At 47.6% G+C, this 16022-nt stretch overlaps 1 protein-coding gene across 2 annotated transcripts in view; it reads left to right on the top strand.

Annotated features, from left to right (window-relative positions):
• The window catches only part of MDGA2 (MAM domain containing glycosylphosphatidylinositol anchor 2), a 634890-nt gene that overhangs the window by 383369 nt on the left and 235499 nt on the right, over positions 1-16022 (top strand). For both annotated transcript variants that reach the window (XM_075926141.2, XM_075926142.2), the window contains exon 6: positions 3073-3342. In XM_075926141.2, the coding sequence (XP_075782256.1) occupies positions 3073-3342 (270 nt within the window). The remainder of the gene's footprint in view (positions 1-3072; positions 3343-16022) is intronic.

Here is a 16022-nt window from a genome sequence, read left to right as displayed (position 1 = left end):
TTGAAGCCTTCAAATACTTTGAAGGCCCCAACATGCAGAGAGTCCTTCAGCTGTGATCTGTGCCCAATGCTACAGAGGAAGGCGAAAAACCTCCAGGGCCTCTGCCAATCTACCCTGGAGGAAAATTCCTTCCTGACCCCAAATATGGCGATCAGCTAAACCCTGAGCATGTGGGCAAGACTCACCAGCCAGACACCCAGAAAGTTCCCTATAGCAACTCCTATCATCCCTCCATTGACCTATTTCCAACTGATAATGAATGGTCAATTAGTTACCACGATCATGTTATTTCATCCAACCATCCCCTTATCATAGAATCATAGAACTGGAAGAGACCCCAGAAGGTCGTCAAGTCCAGCCCCCCACTCTAGGCAGGACCAATCCCATCTAAATCAACCCGGCCAGGGCTTTGTCAAGCCGAGACTTAAACACCTCTAGGGATGGAGACTCCACTACTTCCCTAGGTAACCCATTCCAATGCTTCACTACCCTCCTAGTAAAATAGTTTTTCCTAATATCCAATCTGGACCTCTCCCACCACAACTTGAGCCCATTGCTCCTTGTTCTGCCATCTGTCACTACTGAGAACAGCCTCTCTCCATCCTCTTTGGAACCCCCCTTCAGGAAGTTGAAGGCTGCTATCAAGTCCCCCCTCACTCTTCTCTTCTGCAGACTAAACAGACCCAAGTCCCTCAGCCTCTCCTCGTAGGTCATATGCCCCAGCCCCCGAATCATTTTGGTTGCCCTCCGCTGGACCCTCTCCAATGCGTCCACATCCTTTTTGTAGTGGGGGGCCCAGAACTGGACACAATACTCCAGATGTGGCCTCACCAAAGCCAAATAAAGGGGAATAATGACATCTCTGGATCTGCTGGCAATGCTCCTCTTAATGCTAATGAGGACCAGCCTGTGTCTGTGGGCACAGCCCTGAGCAAGCATCGCTGCATTGCTCCGGAGCAGACCGGAGGGCGAACGGTGATGGGTCTGCTCCAAGAACAGGGTCATCTGCTTCTACTCTCCAGGAGTGGGTGAGCGGGTGATTCTTTGCCCTGGCCTCTCCTAACTGGCAGCGCTGCTCTCCCCTCCCCCCCACGCCACGAGTTGCGGGTCATGTAATCGTTCAAGCTATATGCCCATCACCTCCCCTATGCACATGCATCATGCAGCGGGCTTGCCCATGGGCGGCAGGCATGCTAGGCGGGACTGGCCCCGCCCACGAGACTGGCCCCGCCCATGCTCCGCCTCCAAAATGCCCCCCGGTACACCTAAAGTAGGCGGAGTGTTACTGCCCCCAGTGCCTGCCCTGCCCATGCTCCAGGGCAAGGGAGGCTGTGGCCGTGTGCCCTTCTCCCTCCCTGTCATTTCCCCAACCTGACACTCCAAATGCAGAGATGGGCACCGGCTAGCAGAATAAACGCCGGAAAACCTGTCTCTGGCACCCCCAGAGACAAGCTCGTCCAGTCTCAGTCTCCCTGAGATCCAAGAAAAAGGAGAACAAATAAAAAATGGCCGCCACCACCCAAGTGCACTTAAAAAGAGGTAAAATAAACCTTTTCCCAGAGAAGAGAACAGTCGGGAATCCCCTCCCTGAGGTAAAGCGTTCCCCGCTGGCCAACCTCCGTTTCCGAGTTGGGAAAACAGAGGGGATCCTCACAGAACAATGGACTCTGTCTGGATAACTAGGCACATGACCCTAAGGACACAACAACCAACCAATCCTGGTTAATCAGAACAAAAGGAAAACTCTTTTATTATCAAAACAAAACTACCGTTCCAAGCATAGTAAATTGACTAGGTGGTAAATAGCCATGAAGTGACAGACTCAGGGAACGTCCCTGGGCTGTAATCCTTAATTACAAAAGAGAAAAACAATTACCAGCTCAGACATAATTTCCAAACCCCCGTGCAAGGAAAACAATAAACCCTGACGGACTATCTAAACTTTTCCCTACTTACACACTTCAAGAAGTCCGTTCTTGCAGAAAGAAAGCGTCTCCCATCTCTCTCAGTACCTGGGAGAAACTGCTCTCATCTCAAACAAAGAAAAGTGAGAGAAAACCCCCTTTTTCCTGGTTTGACATTCCTAGGGCTCGACAAACTATAGAATCTACTTGCCCGTGGCGAGTAGATTTTAGCCGCGCGCCCTGTTCACCAGCGGCGCGCGCGTATGCAATGCGGGTCTTGTGCTTGTGCAGTATGGCGCTGGCGAGCGGTTTTCGCCACCGTTCGTCAAGCCCTGGAAATTCCTATCTGTGTTTTTATTGGCTGATGGCCCCAGCCCCAGCCCCCTCCCTAGGCGCATCTCCAGTTGCTTAACCCTTTCCTCTCTCTTTAAGTAAGTCAGACTCTCCTTAGCAGCTCCTATTTACGACACTCCCCATACCAGGGAGGCTGGGGCTGCCTGCCTGCCCTCCCCGTGCTGGCGGGGGAGTAGTGTGCCGCCCTACCTCCCTGTGGTGCGGAGGAGGAAGAAGGCTTGGCTCGTGTGAGGGCTGAGGCCTTGGCAGAAGGGGCGGAGCTGGGGATGGGGTTGGGGGCTTGCCTCCCCTCGCTGTATGTTCCCCTACCGTCCATGGGTTTCTCCAGCATGACATGTGGCGTCATTTATTAAATAACTAACAACCCAGATTCACCGTTGAGGGTTCCTTCCCCCTCTGTTCATCCTGGGATTTCAGGGGTGTCTTGTGGAGTAAGAGTGCTGTTCGCTGACAGGATTTGGAGAAGGGAGAAGGCTGTGCTTCCTGTGTTGAAACTCCGCCCCCACTAATCTATCCATGAATTACTCTGTGCTAGGAAGCTAGGCTGAGCCAGCTACATTACTGAGGGGGGTGAAAAATTCACACATACCCCGCTACAGATGTAGTTCAGTCAGCCTAAGCCCCAGTGTAGACACTGCTAAGAGTTGTTCTGTCCACCTACCTACAGCCGCTCAGGGAGGCTGACTCACTACAGTGAGGAGAGAGCCCCCGTGCTGCTGTAGCCTGCCGAGACCTCAGCTGGTGCGGCAGGTTGGATACTGTAATAGCGCCGTCAGCCTCCAAACAACGGGTCTCTTTTTCTAATCTTTTCCAGCCTCTCCGTCCATTAAGCTCCTGGTGGACGACCCCATCGTGGTGAACCCTGGTGAGGCCATCACCTTGGTCTGCGTGACGACGGGCGGCGAGCCGGCCCCCACACTGACCTGGGTGCGATCCATCGGGTCCCTGCCTGAAAAAACGGTGCTGAACGGCGGGACCTTGACGATACCGGCCATCGCTCCAGAGGATGCCGGCACGTACAGTTGCATTGCCAATAATAATGTGGGGAACCCCGCCAAAAAGTCCACCAACATCGTTGTAAGAGGTAAGCTGAGCTCGGATGCTCTCTTTTGAGAGTGTGCCTTTTTCCTTCATTCCTCTTTGGCTGGGTGGCTGCCCATCCATTTGTGTCCTATTCTGCCAAGCACGACATGGGCCCATTATACAAGTTAAGGGATAAACAGGAGCTGGAGCAGCGCATTTTCAGCTGGGTTTAGGCACACAATGATATGGGGGCTCTGTAGTCCATGAGGACCCTCTGAGGAGTAACATTGGGGGGCCCTTTTTCTGCCTCTTGGAAATGGAGGACAAGCAGCCAGAAGCCAACGGTCCTGTTGGGTGTTAGTTGTGGGTAGATTGCTTGGACCTTCAGCATGTTTCTCCCATCACACACATAGTCCTCTGCTGGGTGGTGTTGGTAGAGGCTTCCAAGGGGAGACATCCCCGGTGAGTTGCATGGGGTAGTCCCCTGCTACCCTGTTGCTTCGGGCTTTCTGCAGATGTCACATGTTCATACTTTCCCGTGCACCTATGAGGGTGGGTTGCTTACTCCCCTTGGGGATTTCCCTGAAAGTTGATACTGAGATGTAACCACATGTCTGTTGTGTTGAAATAAATGGGCTTAAGGCGTTAATATAACTGAGTCACATTAAGGTGTTACACAAGGTTTCCGGGTGGGCCCCTAGAAACATTAGCTTGCTTTCTGCTGTGGTAAACACACTGTACATTTCTTAGAAAAATGTTAAAGAAAAGAAAGAAAAAAAACAATGAAAGCATTTGAAATGGAAAGGATTAAATCAGGCATAGCTGGAGAGGGGTTTTCGAAGAAAACAACCCTCTTGTTTGATCGACTTTTGCTTGGGAGCAAAGCTGATGGTAACTGTCCTTTAGGACAAAGTCGATTGAGGTGGGCTGGAGCTGCTGTGATCAATGTTATTGTTCAAGTCTGATCTCATTTCATCCCACATGGCATGTGGAGTTTAGCTGAAGCCAGGATAAAGTTGACAGACCCTGGTCGTCCGTGGGCAGAATTGAACCTGGGACTGCTGGAGCTTAGCGCATAATCCTCTGCCACATGAGCTTAAAGCTAGCTGGTTGTAGAGCAGGCTCATTATTGTCTCCCTAAGCAAGCGCCTACGTTGCACCCTACCCTTGAAATAAAATACGCAAATTGCATTGCTTATTTTGAAATTTGCTGTGTCTATATGGTATCAAATTTTGAAATAAAAGTGCTATTTCAAACCATTCCTTATCCCTAGTGCAACGTTATTTTGAAAAATATTTTGAAATATCGGGCGGCTTGTGTAGATGCAGGGTAGCTATGTCGGTAGCTTTTTGGTAGCCTCCGGAATCCCGAAATAACCTTGCAGTGTAGACATACCCAGAGGCTATGTCTACACTCGTGACTTCTTGCATGAGAAATATGCCAATAAGGCTAAACGTGGAATATTGCTGAGCCTCATTTGCATACCTAATGAGCCACCATTTTTGCAGAAGAGCCTCTTGCGCCAGAAGGAGCTGTCTACACTGTCCCTTCTTGTGCAAGTAAAACCCTCTTGCACAATGCCGTCATTCCTGAAAATAATTGGCGTAGCGGCATTGCGCAGGAGGGGTTTTCTTGCGCAAGAAGGGGCAGTGTCGTCATCTCCTTCGGGCGCACGACGTTCTTCTGCAAAAATGGCAGCTCATTAGGTATGCAAATGAGGCTCGGCTATATTCCACGTTTAGCCTCATTAGCATATTTCTCACACAAGAAGCCACGAGTGTAGACATAGCCTTAAAGTTTCAGGGCCAATAGGTGGCTCAGTGCCCCACAGGTGTGTGGGTTACAATAGCAGATGTGGTGTTGTACCTCTCCAACCCTGTCTACTCAGGGCGTTTCTTGGGATCAGAGTACCAAATGTCTGGGCTTTCGGGAGGTGGCAGCCATTGTGATGGAATTTGCTTTTCTAGCTAAGCAGATTTTCTCTCTAAAATCTCTTCCGTTAACAGCCACAACGGGAATACTGGGCGAAATAGTTCCATCCCTCATTAGTGTGTTCTTATTAACTCGCCTTAGTTTTTGACACTCCAATTTTCACTTCCCGATTTCTACTTTTATCATTTGTTTGCTAGGCACAATTTTAGCACAAGGTTTGAGTTCTATTAGTAGATCTTTCCATTTGGATTCATTTAGGTTGAGAGGTGATATCATTTTTTTCGGGAATATTTGTTGTTACAGGTTCTGACGGCATTTGATGAATTTACACTTCTTTTTTAAAGGTGACCTTACAATTAGGGTACATTCCTAGCTCAGTTATTACAACAGGCCCGAATCTCGAGTCATGCACCTACCATTGTATCCAGGTAAGGGGACGAGGAAAAATACGTGCACCATAATTACTCCTAAGTGTAAACTAAGTCTGCAGTTATGTTGACTCGCAGTGTGATCAGGGTAACCACAGAGATATGGCTGATTAGTTTGAAGGAAGATGTCTGTTGGCTGGTAGGTGGATTAATCTACCCAAACGAAATAGTTCAGCTGAAACTAATTTTCTATAATCTACGCTGGCACTGGTACTGAAACATAAACTCCCACACAGTGGGTGCTTTTAATAATAACTTGTGATTCATCATCCTCGAGAAAAAATCGGTGGTATAGGGAGCCTCTTTTTGCTCCTCAGTGCCTAACGTATTCGACTTTGCAACAGGATAATGGCAATAATATTTGTTAGCAAGGTCCGGGAGACAGCAGGACATCTGGATTCGGTAGCAGTTTGTCAGGCTGCAGCAATGGCTACCTTTGTAAACTGATCCATTGGCATTTTTTTGACATTCGTCTTCAAGCTTTTCTTGTCAGGAAGCCAAAATGCTAGGTTGTTTCAAGAATCCAGCATCAACATTCATTCGCTCTGCCCTGCAAGGATGAATCTAGACGACATTCCTCTTTCGAAAGAAGAATGCAAATGAAGCGCTGATTTATAAATCGCGTGTTTCATTTGCATCATCTCTTCCGATTGCTTGTTCGGAAGACATTTTTGTGGGGAAAAAAAAGCAGTCTAGATGGGGTTCTTTCAAAAACAACTCACCCTTTTTTTGAAAGAACCCTTATTCCTGAAAAAATGAGGCTTACAGGGTTCTTTCAAAAAAGGTGTTTTTTTAAAGGACCCCATCTACATTGCTTTTTTTCGAAAAAATTTCTTCCAAAAAAGTGATCGGAAGAGATTATGCAAATGAAGCGTGAGATGTGTAAATCAGTGCTGCATTTGCATTTTTGATTTCCCTCATTTGCATTCCTCTTTCGAAAGAGGACTGTAGTCTAGACGCACCCCAAGTGTATTAAGCTTGGGGAGTGAGGATGTGCCTAGAACACGTGTTTGGAAGAAGCCAAAGGGAAGGAAACGCTTTCTGAGTGAAAAAAATCTCACTATTTTCCTTGACTCCAAAAAAAGCAACTGTGGAGGCTCCAGAGGAGAAGCCAGAGTCCCTGGCTCCCCACAGAAACATATGCCATAAGCCAGAGGATAATAAATGTTGCTCACACGTTTTTATTTATAGGAGTCTGTGACTGGGAAAATATCATTAAAAATGTATCTGGGTTTTCTGTTTTCTAAAAAGCTGTGTGGCCCACTTGAGGCCTCATGGCGTGAGGAGTAGGGAGAAATCGCCAGCACCACTCTGGCGGCACATCGGCTGAGGAGAACAAAGGGTTGTGCACCTAGCTACAAGCCAGAGGCCTCACGGGGGTTGTAGAAACACAGCAACTTGGAGGGAGTTCCCCGGGAAGCGGAGTGCCATAGGAGGGGTCTTGCTACACCAGCACAAGAGTGTCTGTCGCCCTCTTCTCTTTGGAATGGCAGCAGGGTAATCAGAGAGCCGGGTAGTCGAAGGAAGCCAACCGGAAAGGCTTGGCCAGGAGGTACCGGGAGCAGGCAATGGTTGCTCTGGCGATGAGTTGAGCTTGGCCTGTCATGTGGCCCAGTCAGTCAACTGCATCCCGTTTACGCCAGATTTGTTTCTTTTTCTCAGAACAGACGGTCACGTTCTCGGCCAGCATAATTAGGTGCAACACCTCATTGCAGGAAATCGGGAAAGTTGTATCTGCTCCGGCCTGTGGTCACTTGGGCCCATAAACAAGAATAATTGAAATGCACTGGTCTCTGTTACGATTTTATTTTTCTTTCCTATGGAAAGGGAGAGGACCAGCTTAAAAAGTCCTTCTTTTCAGCAGCGTTTAATTCCCTTTAGAGATGAGTGACACCTGAGATTAACAGAGCTGAAAAGAGATTTGGGGGGAGGGGGGAATCTAATTTCAGTTTGCTGTTGGTTTGTTGGGGTATGTCTACACTACCACCCTAGTTTGAACTAGGGTGGTTAATGAAGTCATACGAACTTGCAAATGAAGCCTGGGATTTGAATTTCCCGGGCTTCATTTGCATGTTGCCGGCTGCCGCCATTTTTAAATGTCCGCTAGTGCGGACTCCGTGCCCGCGGCTACACGCGGCACGGACTAGATAGTGCGAACTAGGATTCCTTTTCACGAGGTGTAACGATAGTTCGGAAAAGGAATCCTACTCCGCACTATCTAGTCCGTGCCGCGTGTAGCTGCGGGCACGGACTCCGCACTAGCGGACATTTAAAAATGGCGGAAGCCGGCAACATGCAAATGAAGCCTGGGAAATTCAAATCCTGGGCTTCATTTGCAAGTTCGTATGACTAAATTAACCACCCTTGCTCGAACTAGGGTCGTAGTGTAGACATACCCTTGGTTCTTTGAATGCTGTCTTGCTGCTTTCCCTCTCTATCTAGGCTTCTTTTTGGTGTCTGGATTGCCACACCGCGGCCGAGGACAGGGCACAATGTTTATTTAAAATACGGAATTGCATATGCGCAAATTGTCATCAGTTGTCATGGGGACTCTGTTGTATCTGGAATTATGTTTGGATTATTCTGTGGAAAAAAACAGTTGATTTTTGCTGTCTATTCCCCTGACCCAGTTGCTTTACGCTTCAATTCTACTTCTTTCAGTGTTGTCTTCATAGCCAACTGTTTTCCTGGCTTGGCTTTCACAGATTTCTTCTCCTCTAATGGTGTAAACAAGTCACGTTTATGCCCACGCCCTGTCCCAACGGCATATTTATCCCCAACACAGATTTTGAAACCCACTATTTCAAATGACATCACCAACCCTCTGCAGACAGTTAATAAAAAAAAGCATCCCCCTTGAGCTGTAACCCGTTCAACTGATGCCATGTAGGACGTTAGCAAACATAAGTCTGTCAGCCCAATTTAGGGCATGTGTACACTACGTTTTTTCCGAAAGAGGATATGCAAATTCTGCGGGAATTTGCTTATCTTCTTCTGCTTTCATTTTCAAAACAGGATCTTTTGAAAGTGAAAGTAGCTTGGACGCGGTTTTTCTGGGGGAAAAAAACATTTTTTGAAAAAAACTGCATAAACTTCATTTTTTAAGGAAGAGCGTTTTTTTTCAAAAAAGCGTTTTCTTCCAAAAAAAACATGTCCAGACTACTTTCACTTTTGAAAGATCCTTTTTCGAAAGTGAGATCGGAAGAAGATATGCAAATTTCCGTGGAATTTGCATATCCTCTTTCGAAAATTCTATGTAGTCTAGCCATAGCCTTGGTCTCCGTTGGCCCATAGCACAAAACCTCCTGTGGGTGCTCTGATCAACACAGGCCAAGACTGGTAAGTGACAGAAGAGAGAGAGACCAATGGTTTCTGCACTGATTGGGCAATTCCCTGCTCTGTGACAGGCATTCCATGCTATCTTGCTCACATTGTTTATTGTCCGTGCCTCAGTTTCCCTTCCGTGCAATGGAGCTAAGATAACTTCTCTAGATAGCCAGGGGCCCCTGACTTGCAATGCGATTTGTTCCGAAGGAAGCATCACAAGTCGATGGCATCATAACTCGAACCTGCATTTACGGTAGGCGCCAGAAGTTGTCAAAGTCAATGCATTAAAAATGGCTGCTTCCCTAATTTGCCTATTATGGGGTGGGAGCAATACAGTGCTGACCACTAGCAATGGAACCAACTCTGGTCTGTGTAAATCCAAGTAGTTCCCAAGGATGTAAGTCGGGGGTTTCCAGACCGTTCCACACTTACAAAAATGGTTCTAAGTGCAGGGGGTCAGAACTCAGGCGGTTGCATCTCGGGGGCCTCCTGTTACTGTAAAGGGACCACGACAATCCCGTCCAACGAAATTCTGATTGTTGTGTCTGTACCATAAAACTGAGATTTGATCTGCGATATGTATGTTCATAACTCCTTTTGAGTCACACTCGGGAGAAGACAGATCCGTCCATACCGAACCTACTGCAGGGGTTAGTATGACCATTTTACTATAAAGTACCGTTCCTTAAAGATCGTATTTTCCTAGTCAAGCGTTAACCTGACAAAGTTCGCTTCCTTTGTTTCCCTACTGCTGGGTTTTCATGTTAATGCTATTCCCTTACAGCAGACAGATAATGTTCACAAAAAATGTGCTGAGATGATAAAAGAGAAATTGTTTTGAGTACTGCGGTGTCATTCCTTAAGAGACACAGATATCATGCAATGTCTTTCATTTCCTCCTTTTTGCTCTGAACGAGAGCTCACTAGAGGCAAATAAATGACTTGTTGAATTGTGTTTTTACTGTTGGAGCAGCTGCCTTTGTAACAAATCCATGTCTGTTTACCTGGCAAGCTCATCACTTATGGAGAATGCTGGCGAAAACCAGACATCTTTCACAATACCATTAATACCTCATTCCAATCTGCCTGAGAGTCCAGAATGTATCATTCCTTCCAGAGAATATTCGAATGGGGCCTGGGTCCAAAAACAATAAATAAATTAAAAAAGTGTCCAAAACCCAATTCTAATTAAATACGTTTTCTTTCCAGGTATCTTTGATAGATGAATTAATGAACTTTTGAAATGGTCCTTAGCCTACTTTTGCATAGTTGCATTAGGATGCAGGTGCATGTTCTCCGTGGTAGCATTTTCCACGTCTTGCTCTCATAATCCCTGTGACCGAGTGTGTGTGAAGACCCTTGACTATTCCAATTAATCACCCATAAATTATTTCTCTGGTAAACCCTGGAAAAGTGCGTAGAGCTTAAGGATCTTTGGACTCCTTCCAATCACAGTCGGGAAATTCCTGTATGAACAGAACTGAAGCACGTGCCTCATAAACTAGATTTATGGGCTGTCCCTGGAGCACTTGGTGATCACCTGTTCTGTCCATTCCCTCTGGGGCATCTGGCATTGGCCGCTGTCGGCAGGCAGGACGCCGGGCTAGATGGGCCTTTGGCCTGAGCCAATATGGCCGTTCTTATGGAAGCTTTAGTGCAGTGTACACATGTGAGTGCCTTTCAACCCATAGAATTCTTGGGATGAGCACAGGCCTACCGAGGGCAGGAGACGTCAACTAAGCCGCGATCGCTCTGCCTCCCTCCCGCTAGAGATGCCCCTTCCTCCCTTTTGTCAAATTCCTGCTGCTGCCTTAGTCCCCAGGAACAGCACCAGAGAGCCCCAATTCCCACCTCTCAGCTTCTTGCCACTTCACTGTGCAGAGCTAGTGCGGTTGTAATCCAGCTCCACCTTGCTCACGCTTCATTTGCCTCCTTACGGTCTACAGCCGCCTTTCTCTGGGACGACACAATGTGCAGCCACTGCTAGTCGGCTCCAGTAAGAAAACTGGCCAGGAAAGGAAGAGGGTCCTTCCGCCTCCGACCTAGGACATGGCTGATCAGGACTGGCCCCGCCTCCCAGAACTACACCTTTCCTCAAGCACAGCTCTTGGAAACTGACTTGTCTTTACGGTGTAGAACACCAACAGGTCAGTGCTCTGTCCAGAGTCCTGTCATTGCTGAGATGCTACTAGAGGTTGAACCTCCCTAAACCAGGCCCCTCTGGTCCAGCGACATCCATGGTCTGGCAGGGCCATGGATGTTCCTGGACCACAGAGCCCAGGGACAAGGAGGTCTGGCAGCAAGTCCAGGAACATGGAGGGGAGGAGGGTTAGCCAGGAACCCTGTGGAAGGGGAGTCAGGCAGCATGGTAGGGAGAACTCTGGATCATGAGCAGTACCCAGAGGGGAGGGCACCACGGTCCGGGAGGGACGTGGGCCCTGATATAAAGTGGCAGAAAATTAACATACAAACAGAGAACAGCAGGAGAGACACCAGCCAGAAGAGGTGTTTCAGGGCTGAGCAGAGCTAATTCCCAGGGTAACCAGCAGGAGGTGCCATGGAAGTGAGTCATGCCCTGTTAAAGGATCGAATGGCAGGGGACCTTCCCCTGTCCGGAAAATCCCCTCATTCAGGCCTGGTCAGATCCTGAAGGTGCCAGACCAGGGAGGTCCTACCTGTATTAATTGGTATTCTCTGGGGCTCTATGCTCCTCAGCCTGAGTCTGCTCTACCCCTATTGAACAAAACCGTTTAGTTTTCCCTTCAGACTAGGCGTGACATTTGCTGTATGGCCACACTGTCGGAGCTGAGACCGAACCTCGTTCCATCACACCTAAGTCCCTGTCAATGCACGTGCAGGCACGCATGTGTGAGATGCATAGGAGATCACCAACGCTCATCTCGTGGTGTAGGCATGTTGCCTATGGAACGGGTCCCATATGAGGAGAGGTTAAAGCGACTGGGACTTTTCAGTTTAGAGAAGAGGAGACTGAGTGGGGATATGATAGAGGTCTATAAAATCATGAGTGATATGGAGAGGGCCGATAAAGAAAAGTTATTTATTAGTTCCCTAAATAGAAGAACTAGAGGACATCAAATGAAGTTAATGGGTAGCAGGTTTAAAACGAATAAAAGAAAGTTCTTCTTCACAAAGCGTGTAGTCAACCTGTGGAACTCCTTGCTAGAGTAGGCTGTGAAGGCTAGGACTATAACAGAGTTTAAAGAGAAGCTAGATAATTTCATGGAGGTTAGGTCCATAAAAGGCTATTAGCCAGGGGATAAAATGGTGTCATTGGCCTCTGTTTGTCAGAGGCTGGAGAGAGATGGCAGGAGACAAATAGCTTGATCGTTGTCTTCGGTCCACCCTCTCTGGGGCCCCTGGTGCTGGCCACTGTCGGTAGACAGGATACTGGGCTAGAAGGACCTTTGGTCTGATCCAGTACGGCTGTTCTTACGTTCTTATGTTCTTCCTCCTCGTTTGTCTTATGGCGTTTATGGCGGCTTTTTATTCAGGCACAAATTTTGACCTATCTCTGAGGCATCGTGGAGTAGCATGGAGAGCTGTAGCAATCAAAAAACCTAGGAAGATGTTTCTGAGTGGGGCGAGGAGAGGAATTCAATCCCCAGCTTTGTCACAGTCTTTCGGTGTGTTAACCTGGGTAAGTCACTTAGGGTACGTTTACATGGCAGAATGGACGTTAGTCCGAAATAACATAGTACGTGTCTCCACTACAAGCCTTTTTTTCTAAATAATGTTGAGCTGGAGGATGTCTTACTTCAACTCCTGTAATCCTCATTTCACGAGGCGTAAGGGACATTGGAGGAAGAGTGTTCTTCCTTCGACTTCGTGCTGTGTAGACAGCACCAAAAACAGAATGAAGCTATTTCGACCTAAGCTATGCAATTGATGTAGCTGAAGTTGCGCCGCTTAATTCGACTTGAGCATTGCAGTGTAGATGTACCCAGAGTCTCTCTCTGGGCTTTACTTTCCCTTCTCTAAAATGGGTATAATCAAATGGTCACTGCGTGCTGTGAGGATAAACAGCTTAAAGATTGCTAGGCATTCAGATATTTCATTAATGGAAACTATATAAGTGCCATGGACAGATAGGTAAGGAATCAGGATGTGATTTTTCAAAATGATTTGCCTTTTTCCTTTCCTGAGTTTTGGGAAGGCCCAGTTTGAGACACCTCAAGGGAGCCTGATTCTGAGTACTCACGACCCTTTTGAAAATCAGTCATCTCAAGCTGGGCATCCAAAATCCCTGGTGACTTGAAAAATCTTGGCCTGGGAGGAGCAAAGTCACTTCCTTGGTTCTTCCTGACTTGTCTGTGAAGAGTTGAAGGTTTCTGGTGTCACAAACCTTGAAGGAATAACACTGGGTACTCCATTCAGCATCAGGGCTGGAAGGCGACAGACCTGTGGGCATGGAATTGTGCCAAGGGAAGAGCCATGCCAGGCTGGCAGGAACACACAGATGGGTGCAACGGTTCGGAAGTGTGTCAGATGGAGCATTCACACCAGCCGACAGAATCCACTTCCTCAGCGTGTATTAGAAGCATCAAGGCAAAATAGCTTCTTTGGTTTAAAGGCAAAGACCGGCCCTGGCATGAAGCTGATGGGGATGATGTGGGGAGGAGGGTAAATCTCTAACCCCCCCTCTGCCCCACCTTGAACACCCTCCTGCACCCCAAAGTTCACATGCCCCCCCAGCTAGAGTCCTTGTACTGCAACCCCGAGCCCCACACCCCAGACAGATTCCTCACACTCCTGCACCCCAACCCTCGTCCCCTCCCCCATTCCGAATCTCTTCACCCCACCCTCGCCAGATGAACTTTGTGATGTGCACCAATATGACGATGACATGTTGCACATCCCTTCCACGCTGGTGCACACAAGATTATTCCTTCTGCTGATGGGAGGGAAAAAAATTGAGGGAACCCAGGACAGGGCAACTCTGCGGCAGATTATTGACACGGCCCAGATGAGGGTTAGTGGTACAAAACATTCCCTTCCCGGATTTCTACAAAGGAAAACCCCACCTGTTGCTACAGATGTCATAAGTGATCTGAGCTCCCCATAAATTTTACAACTCTAAGAATGAACCTGTGAGAAGTGCACCCTTGGAGTTTAATAAATCCATTTATTTTTACTATCTGAAATTGCAACACCCAGCGTGTTCTCTCGCTCTGTCAGGATGTGGGGTAGCATCAATAAGTTCATACAGCAATTCCACATCAAAATGCAGATAGTTTATTGATTCCGCAGTTCTTTTCATTGGAACTTCCTGGAACCTGCCTGTACAGACATTTTCTCTATATATAATACGTTGATGCTGTTATGTATCCGATTGTGTTGCCAGAAGTCTGTCAAAATAAGTTAAAGATTAGTTTCAGGAGGCAAAATTCAACTTGTGCCTTTTTCCTGCAATGTGTCTTTTTCAGGCCTTCCCAGGAAAATAAAAAGTTTTCTTGTTGTTGTTAATTGTGTGTTGGCTAAAAAGTATTCAACAACAAAGACAATAGTCATGTGCTGATTAGGCTTCAGTTGGAGTATTGTGTCCAGTTCTGGGTACCACATTTAAGGAAAGATGTAGAGAAATTGGAGAAGGTCCAGAGAAGAGCAACAAAAATGGTTAAAGGTCTAGAGAACATGAGCTAGGAAGGAAGACTGAAAGAATTGGGCTTGTTTAGTTTGGAAGAGAGAAGACTGAGAGGGGACATGAGAGCAGTTTTCAAGTACCTAAAAGGGTGTCACAAGGAGGAGGGAGAAAAATTGTTCTCCTTGGCCTCTGATGCTAGGACAAGAAGCAAGGGGCTTAAATTGCTGCAAGGAACGTTTTGTTTGGACATTCAGAAAAACTTTCTATCAGGGTGGTTAAACACTGGAATAAATTGCCTGGGGGGAGGGTTGTGCAGTTTCTATCACTGGAGATATTTAAGATCGGGTTAGATCAGGGATTATCTAGATGTTGCTTGGTCCTGCCATGAGGGCAGGGGACTGGACTTGATGCCCTCTCGAGGTCCCTTCCAGTTCTAGTGTTTTGTGTATAGTCCCCTTATTAAAGGGGCCTCTGATTTTTACTGGGAGGATCCTTTGTGCTGCAATCTAGCCCTAGAGACTACAACTCCCATGAGCCCTTGAGAACCCTGGTGCCTCTTCCAGGCTATGCAGAGAGAGAGTTAGGCTAGGCACCATTTTGGAGAGAGGAGCCGGGGTGCTGGTGTGGAGCCTTTTCCAGGTCAGGAGCTGTGGTCTTGCAGCTAGAGCCTGTTACTGCTGGGGCTTGGATCTAGCAGGCTGCTTTGGGGGCTGCTGTTGATTGTCCCTGGATGGGAGAGACTCTGACTGTGCCTGTGGCTGGGAAGAGCTTACAGAAACCTACACAGGCTGTGACTGTGAGTAACTGGGCTGTTTGGAAAAGGATTGCCTGGGACGGAGCAAAAAAGTCAAACTGACTCTGGATCCAGTGGGAGCTAGCGTGATCTGCCCAGGGAGCCAGAGCTGCTGGCGTTTGGTGGGGCCTGCTCCAGTGGCGGAGGGATTTTGCAGTTGGCTGCTCAGCTTGGACTAACACAGAACCTGCCCAGGGCTGTCTCCACTCCAGCTGCACACCTTCAAGTTCGCCCACGCAAGCATCTGGGACTCTGAATCCAGAGGAGGGCATGCTCTGGGGTGGGACAAATGGTGGCAGTGCAAATGCCAGATAGATAAGTTCCTATTACTTCTGTGTGTTTTATTAATTGATGTTGTTCACTTTTAATCTGTTAAATCCGGTTTTTCTAAATTCTTAAGTAAAGGTGTGTTCATTCTAATGTAATCAGTTAGATGTATCTTATTTATAATTGTTGTCTTGGAGTTAGTTCCAGGTTATTACTAGAATCGTTTTATTTCCTGGCGGCTCCCAAGGCGCACACAGCCAGGTGGAGGCACTGCTGTTGTATCTTCTTTATGAGCAAAGGACTGCAGCAAGGGGGTGGATAGGGAACATCACCACTGGGGTGCTCAGGATCTCCTTTTATGTTAAAACCGTCAGGCACCCAGGCACACCTG

Source organism: Pelodiscus sinensis, chromosome 5 (assembly GCF_052426305.1).
Source record: "Pelodiscus sinensis isolate ZL-2025 chromosome 5, ASM5242630v1, whole genome shotgun sequence".
NCBI lineage: Eukaryota > Metazoa > Chordata > Testudines > Trionychidae > Pelodiscus > Pelodiscus sinensis.
The sequence above is the reverse complement of the archived record's forward strand: the minus strand, read 5'-3'. Positions and strand labels throughout refer to the sequence as shown.